Genomic DNA, 8,312 nt, shown 5'->3' with positions numbered 1-8,312 from the left:
TTAAAGTGGGAGCTCCTCTAGTGAGTGGAGGGCACAAGTGAGAAAGGGTGCTGTGGGTTGTCGCCCGGGAAGCAGATAGCTCCCATGGTTAGGGTCAGTTTTCTTTGGCTTGTTCTGTGGCCACAGTATTGCCCAGACATTCACTTCCTGGCGTTGGGTTTCTGTGCTCCCCCACCCCCTGCCCTGGGCATCCCCGAACACTTTGCAGAGTCATGGCCAGGGCCCAGGCCTGGGAGGGACCCCCTGCCTGTCCTTAGTTCCAAAGCCCAGGCTTACACATTGGACTGCCACAGGGAGCCTTTTGGGGTCTCTGCTGCACTGGGGACAGTGAGGAAAGGGACTGACAATTAAGGGGGCTGGCGGCCGCCTGTGGGGATCAGAAGCCCTAAGGTAACGTGGGTGCGGGGCCCCAGCAGGGCGGCTCTCGCACTCCGCAGCAGAGCAGTGGCAGGGAAGACTGCGTGGAGACTCCGCCCCCAAGATATCCGGAGGGGCGGAGCTTCCCGGGTTTCCTATAAATATAGCGCGCCGGCGTCGAAGCCGGTCCAGTTCGGCTCCGACTCGGCGTGACCGTTACAGCTATGGCGCCGCTCACCGTCAAGGCCTACCTTCTGGGGAAGGAAGAAGCGGCCCGCGAGATCCGCCGCTTCAGCTTCTGCGCCAGCGCCGAGCCCGAGGCCGAAGCCGAGGCCGCAGCGGGGCCCGGGTCCTGCGAGCGGCTGCTGAGCCGGGTGGCCGCCGTGTTCCCGGGGCTGCGGCCCGGAGGCTTCCAGGCGTACTACCGTGGTGAGCGGGGCCGGGCGGCGGTGGTGACGCAGGCCGAGCGGCCGCCGACGGCCCGCCCTGCGCGGCGGGGAAGCCTACTCTTCCTTCTCGCCAACGCCTGGGGGGCTGCTGGGTGGGCGGCGGCCCGAGGCAGGGCCGCCGTTGGGCCTCAGGTGGCACTCTGGGCACCAGGGGCGGCGGGGGCCGAGCTTCGCGTCGCGCCGCCCGGCCGCCCTGAGGGCAGCTTTCAGGCCCGAAGGCGGCAGACCCTCCCCCCTCGGCCCCGCCATGATGCGGCAGAGCTTGGCAAGGGCGCTCCGGGGCGTCCCGTCGACTCCGGGCGGCGGGCCCTCGGTTACGGCTGGGAGGCCGCGCCAGCTCGGCCCGGGCGTGAGGAGCGGCCGGCGGGCGGGCGGCCGGAGGAAGGGGCTCCGGGGGCGGGGAGGAGTGACGCAGGTAAACAGTGGGGGCGGGGAGCTCCGCGACCGGGCCGCGAACGCCCGCCCGCGGCCAGCCCCGCCAGCCGGCCCCTCGGCGGCGGCCGGACGCCACTTGAGGCGCGGTGGGGGTCCTGGGGCGCCTCCCCCCGGGGCTAGCTTGGTTACTTCTCGGGCCGCTGTGCGGGGGGAGGGGGGGCGGGCGGGGGCGGGGCGGTGTGGGAGGGGGCGGGGCATCCCGACCAGCCTCTGCGGGGGGCGGGGCCAGGTGGGCTGGGCTGGGCTTAGGCCTGACGCGGTTGTTTTGAAAACACTTGGGGCTACAATTCGCATGACATAATTTTATCTACATAGAGTGTGTAACTCGATAGTTCAGCACATCCACACATGTATGCAGCTCTCCCCACAGAACATCTTTACCTTGAAAAGAAACCCCATCATCCCATGTTTAAAAAACAACACCGGAAACCGCTCACAATGATTTCGATATAACCCCCTCCCAGGGGCAGAACAACAGAAAAGCGGGTGAGGGGAGACCGCGGTCAGTGTAAGACAGGAAAAAAAGTTTATATATTATAAAGGGTTCATGAGGAGGGGGAGGGGGAAAAAGCCTGATACTAAGGGCTCAAGTAGAACGTTTTGAAAATGATGGTGGCAACAAATATACAAATGTACTTGACAACAATGGATGGATGGTGATAAAAGCCCCCAATGATTAAACATTTTTTTTAAATTATTTAAAAAAACTTAAAAAAATAAAAACTTGTCATGAGTTGGGCTGTGATCCAGTTTCTACAGTTTGGAACCCTCTGCTCCATGCTGTAAAGCTTGGTCTTTCTATTGTCCTGAGGAACCACAGGGGCAGCTGGACCTATAGGGCCGCCTGCTGTGCGTCTGCAGACTCCAGGCAGTGAGTTTTTTGGTGTGGATTAGATGGTTTAAGGATGTATCACTTTTGCATTCATAAATGTTTTATGACAGTATAACTTGTTACCTCCTTGTGAACCCGCATTTTTCTGTCTTATTCCTTAATTTTCTGAAATTGTGCTTGAGTAAGTGCTGCCCCTTTAAAAAAAATTTTAAGCACTGCCCGTTTGATTTTTTTATTATCCGTGTGTGCGCGCGCGCGCGCTGAAGACCCATAGTCTTGGGGATGGCAGCAGTCTCCAACCAGTAAGCCTGACCCGCCCACCTCAACAGCCTGACCACCTGTAGCTGTAAACTACCAATAATATCCTATTTCTATAGTTTTGCATGTTCTGGATATTTGAATCGGGTTTTGTTCATTCTCACAATGCATCCATGTTGTAGCGTGGTGTCATTTGATGATGGAATATTAACCCATTGAATGGGTTTGTTTGTCCAATTATCTCTTGATGGACACTAGGCTTGTTTCCACCTTTGGGCACCACCACCCCTGTTCTTGATGTTTTCATCTGGTGGTCCACGGGCTACCCTGCAGGGGCTGGTGTGTGGCTTGGCAATTGTGAGCCAAAATCTAAAATTTGGAGAGCATATAATAGGTCCAGTTATGGAGTTTAAGCTTCTCTACGGCAGGAAGAGCAGCATTACTGGCCCTGGTGTCACCTGCTTTCCTCCGTGGATTTGGACTTACCGTCTCAGGACAGACATACACAGTATCCTTAACAATGTTCATGATCAGTTTCATTAATAAAAATATGGGAGATCACCAAATTAATTGCTTTGATAAAATAGATGAATACTAATAAGGTTTTGTGTTTTGAATTGTTAATTACTTTTATTTTTCATTAATTACTACATTCTCAAAATTCTCAATGCATGTTCATGAATATTGCCACGACAGACGTTGTAGTTAAAACGAGAGAACTTGGCAGTGAATATAAAAACTGGCAGCAACAAAAGTAGTGTGCTGCTTGTAGCCAGGAGATGTTGAGTGTTGTAATTGGATAATGACAGCTCTAACCAGAGCACATTCGATGAAAACAGTAAATTAGCACAGTTTTAGCTTTGAAATACGTGGGATCATTTTATAACTTTCAGAGCTCTTTTAATAAAAAATTCCTAACGGTTTGTTGCACAAAAATTTTATAGAGTGACATTTTGGTGTCACTTGAGTGAATCCCGAATGTCTGCACCTCCCAGTGGTGCCACTGGGAAACAGGCTGATGAGCTTGTCTATTATCGAAGACTTTCAAGAAGCCTTTTACTAATAGTATGTTAAGGACTAGCTTTCCCCAGGTAGAGTTGCCACACTTGAAGATGGGCCTGGTTGGATATGGATTAAGGCAGCACCTTTTAAAAGAGACTGTCTTCCAAGACAAGGCATTGGGTGGCTGCTGTCAGTTGAGTTCTGCAAACACACTTGCTTCTGGCATGCAGGCCATGATTCAGGTGCTCCTATGTTTCCCAACAGTGTTCATGACTGGGCAAACATCTCAATCCATTTCTCCCAGTGCACATAGGGATTTCAGTTCTCTTAAGCAGTGGCCCATACTGCAGCCAGATACTCATGTGCTGTCTTTTAAACCATCTAGATGAGGATGGAGACTTGGTTGCCTTTTCCAGTGATGAGGAGCTGACAATGGCATTGTCCTATGTGAAGGATGACATCTTCCGTATTTACATCAAAGGTAAGGAGTGGGTCCAGACCGAAGCAGAGTGCTTGGCTGAGTGAAAGTTGGGCTTGAGAGCTGGGACTTGGAGGGCTAGTTAGGACTGAAGCGTGCTGGATGCTGAGTTTGCCCGGTAAAAGGAGACCATGTTCACCATGGAGAGTAGGGAGCAGGATATGGAGGGTCTCTGGGATTACTGTTATGCGCAGACTAGGTGCCATGGGCCCGGGGGTAGTCTCTGGTCCAGGATGGGGGTCTAGTTAGGAGGAAGGCTGGTGTAGCAACAGTTCTAAGTTCTGTGCTGCTCTTTTGCTGGCTGGGCCCTACATGCCCAGTTCTCCGCTGCAGGGATTAGGAATCTCTTAGGTTCTTGGGTAGCTTTGTTGCCGTCACCTGAGCAAGCTGAATTCTGTGGAATTGGGTGTTTTGGTGAACAGAGGCATTGGACTTGTCTGACATTGAAAGCCCCACAATAGTGATGTTTGGGGAGGAACTTGGGGGCTTTGCCTCAGTGTCTTTCCGACCCTTTCTGCAGAGAAGAAGGAGTGCCGGCGGGAGCATCGCCCCATGTGTGCTCAGGAGGTGCCTACTAGCTTGGTGCATCCCAATGTGATCTGTGATGGTTGCAATGGCCCTGTAGTGGGGACCCGCTACATGTGCAGTGTCTGCCCAAACTATGACCTGTGTGCTGCCTGTGAGGGCAAGGGCATGCACAGTGAGCACACCAAGTTTGCCTCCTTCAGCCCCATGGCACACTCTGAGGTAAGTAGAACCTCTGGTCCCAAGCTAGGGTGGGTGAGAGGGTGGCAGGGATCCTCTGACCCTGCACTGCTTGTTCTTCCCATATAGGCTGTGGCTCATAGCCGCTGGCTCCGGAAACTGAAACATGGGCACTTCGGGTGGCCAGGCTGGGAAATGGGCCCACCAGGCAACTGGAGCCCACGTCCTCCTCGGGCAGGGGATGCCCGCCCCAGCCCCAATGAAACAGGTGAACCTCATGTTTAGGCACCCTGAGCTGTTGGAAACCTGCCATGCTGGAGGGCCATTTCTTCAATGATATCCTCCAAACGGTGCACCTGTACTCCTCGAGCCTGCTCTGCGTCATCACAAGAGCCCTGCAGTGGAGTATATCAGGATTGCGGAGGGGCCACAGGATTGTCCAAGGGCAACTTTTCCACATAGCTCTAGGAAACCCAGAGCTGTATCTACTTTTGTTAACATGATTGCATTTGGTTGTGACTTTCTTGAGTTTATTTATCCTTCTGTTTCATCCTTTGGGGTAAAGGTGGATTTTTTTCCTTTGAGTAAATAGCATATACCAGAAATGGCCAGTAGTCACATGACATGTCACATCCTGAACCTTGCTTGGTAATCAAATGTTAGGCCCAGGTCACTAGAAAAACAAGTCCCTCTTCAGATTTTCGAAGCCACATTCAGTGATGAGTATCACAAGTCAGTGGGTACAGAGTCCCATGGATCCAGTGGCTTGGCTCTGGCAGTAACCAGGGTCCACCAGCAGGAAGAGAGAAGGGGGTGGGGGAGGGAGAGGGTTCCCAGGGCCCTCATGGGAAAAATACACCCACAAGGAGGCACCCATCTGGCTGTGACCTGATTGAATAATCCCCCTCTACTTTTATGTCTTCATATTAACATGGAATTATGTTACTGCCACAAACACCCCCTCCCGTCTATTTGACACCTTCAAACAACTCTCTTAACCATACATAATTTTTAAAAGACTAGTAACATCAACTAAAAGTGCCAGTCCAACATAAGTCAACAAAAATATGCCTAAGAATTGCAGTTTGCAAACTTCATGCCTTCATCGTATCATTTTGGGTATCCAGTTTTTGTCCTGCCCACTTAAATCAACCCAGTTCTCTGAGGAGACCATATTATTTCTGAAGAATCTTCCAGTTGGAACCTTGAGTTTGCATCCATAAGTAGTCAAATCAGGAAGGCTGTCCAAAGTCAATAATGTACCAGTCTACAAATTCCTATCTAGTCGGGTTCTGGCCAATTCAGCATAGGCCTCCTTGATTAGCCTCACTGGCTGAATCCCCTTTCACATGCGAACTCCACAAATCAACCACAGTTCCCCTTTGGTCATACCATAGGTCCAGGTTATGATCAAACTTCAGCAATAATTCCTACCACATTGATAATTCCTAGTATAGCCAGCTCAGACATGATCTCAAAACAAATTCAATATTCTCTCAACTTCAATATGCAATATGTCATTAGATTTGGTTGCATTAAGCCAGGGCCAGGCCTTTCATCAGCCATTTTGACTAAACGTGATCTCAACAGGCAATTTTGCTCCCTGGGCTTAAAAATACATTCCATTACAATCAAAAGCTTTAAATCCTTTATCTGGAAGATGAAGTGGCCCTATATGGCCTGTTAGCCAAAGAATATTAAGGCACAAGTCAGACTAAATTCAGACAATCACGTAAGGAAACTTTATATCTAGGTATAATTTGTATATTAAAAGTTTCATGCCCAGTCTAACTAGTGTGGTACTAGTCCGTAAGTCCCTCTTCTGAATCCTGAAGCCACTTGATGTAGAATGCAGGAGTATAATAGGCCAGTGAGTGCAAAGTCCTGGAGATTCAATGGCGGTGGCTCTGACAGCAACCAGGGCCCGCCAGCAGGAAGGTGGAGGCAGAGGAGGTTCCCAGACCACATCCACATGGAGGCACCATCAGGCTATGACCTGATAATGTTGAATACCCTATACTTGTATATACAAATAAACATGGAATGACCATACCAAGCACGCAGGCAAAGGACTAACGAAATGGTTTGGGGTGGTGGCAGGGAGGGGGCTTGGTGCTGGTGTCCTTGGGAGGGAGGTGGTAGGAATCAGTCATTGAGAAATGTGTTTAAATAACAAACCTCTTAATTTTAAAGCTGCTGGTCCTTCAGAGGATCCAAGTGTTAACTTTCTGAAGAATGTAGGGCAAAGTGTGGCAGCTGCGCTCAGCCCCCTGGGTAAGTGGCCTTTCATTCTTTTGTAACAGCTAAGTGTCTTGGTAGCTCAGCTTGAATGTGCACTTTTGGCTTTCCCTTTGTGTTCTCAGAGATGGTGAATGATGTGGCCTGGAGACTACTGGGTCTGTTGCCTTGAGCCAGCCTTTGCCGAGTGCTAGATTGGAGGCAACTAAAGGCTCAATTCCCTGATAAAGGGAGGGACATGGGCTTGGACATGAATGAGACATTTGCTGTAATGAAAGTGGCTGGTTGAAGTACCTGACTGCTGACTTCGGGTTGGGTTGGCCTTTTTGAGGGAAGGACACTTTGCCATCCCACTCTAAGCCTGTGGGGCTCAGCACCCATGGGAAAGCCCCGGAGAAAGTCCGTGAGCAGTGCTGCTCAGGGTGTATCCGAGCTTCAACATCCCTTGTGGCATTTTTGGTCTATGTTTTAATGTCTGGAAATGGTTATTAAATACTTCAAAAGACAAAGTCCTTTATTAGCTGAATGAGCTATCTTGGTAAGTTATAACCAAGGACATACAGGTCCCACTTGTATTGCTGGGGCTTGCCATCGGTTTTTCTGAAGGCTCCCGGGTCATCCTGCATTGCATTTGATGCTTCCCCAGAGCTGCCTGCTCATAGAATGTTTCAGAACCGAGAAGCGTGACCTCCCTACTTAAATTTGGGAATACAATTTTGTAGTATTTTATTACAAATCATATGGTTTACAGAATAAATCAGTTTATTAACGCATACCCATTGTGAGGATTCAACTTACCCACTACAAAACTGTTATTAATGTGTGAGAATTAAGTTTGGAAGCCTGCCAGTCTATGTACAAAGTTTCAGTAAAGTATTTGTTTGCATTGAGAGTTATTTGAGAAACTCCCTAACATTGAAGTAGTAGGGGTCTTTGCTTTTCTTTATGAAGAACTACTGCCTATAAGGGGCTGCCCCAGAGCAGGGACCAAAGGGACCAAGTCACTGTCAACTCACATGAACTGGAGTGACGGAGAGCTGCTGAATCGCCTTCACTGATCTTTTAGGGACCTCTTCTTGCACATTAATCTGCTTTAAAGTCCTGTGCTTTCCAGACAGACTCAGAGCTGCCGCCCTCCTGCTGAGGCCCGGGTTAGCTCCCTGTGGCCACTTTGTCTTCTGGACTTGGGTCACCTCTGGGCTCATCTAGTCCACTGCTTACCCTTCTCTAGATCCTCATGTCTCAGTGTTGGTTTCCCATAACCTGCCTCCCAGAACCCTTTCCCTCACTCACCGCATGCCTTCCTTTCCTCCCTGGCTGAGGCTGGCTCCTGAGACAGCCTCTCTTACTGTCTAGTTGTGAGTTGGCGGTCTCCCCAGGAGCACCCTAAAGGCACATGAAACGGAAGTTGCCAGGCACCTTCTGGAGGCTTGGTGGAGTGTGGGGGTGTGGGGGGGAAACAAAAGTGTCTTTATGGACTTGCTTCTGCAGGCTGATCTTAATTGCTTGCTGTTTTACCAAGTTGGGAAAAGTTTAACACATGTTAGGAAGAGTAATC

The 8,312-nt window shown here is 50.3% G+C and overlaps 1 protein-coding gene across 4 annotated transcripts in view; it reads left to right on the top strand.

The window, feature by feature from the left end:
- The first annotated feature begins 534 nt into the window (after nucleotides 1-534).
- The window catches only part of SQSTM1 (sequestosome 1), a 10,410-nt gene continuing 2,632 nt past the window's right edge, over nucleotides 535-8,312 (top strand). For 3 of the 4 annotated variants that reach the window (XM_075542103.1, XM_075542104.1, XM_075542102.1), the window contains exons 1-5: nucleotides 536-786; nucleotides 3,719-3,814; nucleotides 4,332-4,558; nucleotides 4,646-4,784; nucleotides 6,710-6,790. In XM_075542103.1, coding sequence (XP_075398218.1) covers nucleotides 582-786; nucleotides 3,719-3,814; nucleotides 4,332-4,558; nucleotides 4,646-4,784; nucleotides 6,710-6,790 — 748 coding nt within the window. In that variant the 5' untranslated portion in view covers nucleotides 536-581. Of the gene's footprint in view, nucleotides 787-3,718; nucleotides 3,815-4,331; nucleotides 4,559-4,645; nucleotides 4,785-6,709; nucleotides 6,791-8,312 lie in introns of all 4 variants that reach the window. The other variant, XM_075542105.1, reaches the window with a different exon arrangement.

Source organism: Tenrec ecaudatus, chromosome 2 (genome assembly GCF_050624435.1).
Source record: "Tenrec ecaudatus isolate mTenEca1 chromosome 2, mTenEca1.hap1, whole genome shotgun sequence".
NCBI lineage: Eukaryota > Metazoa > Chordata > Mammalia > Afrosoricida > Tenrecidae > Tenrec > Tenrec ecaudatus.
The sequence above is the reverse complement of the archived record's forward strand: the minus strand, read 5'-3'. Positions and strand labels throughout refer to the sequence as shown.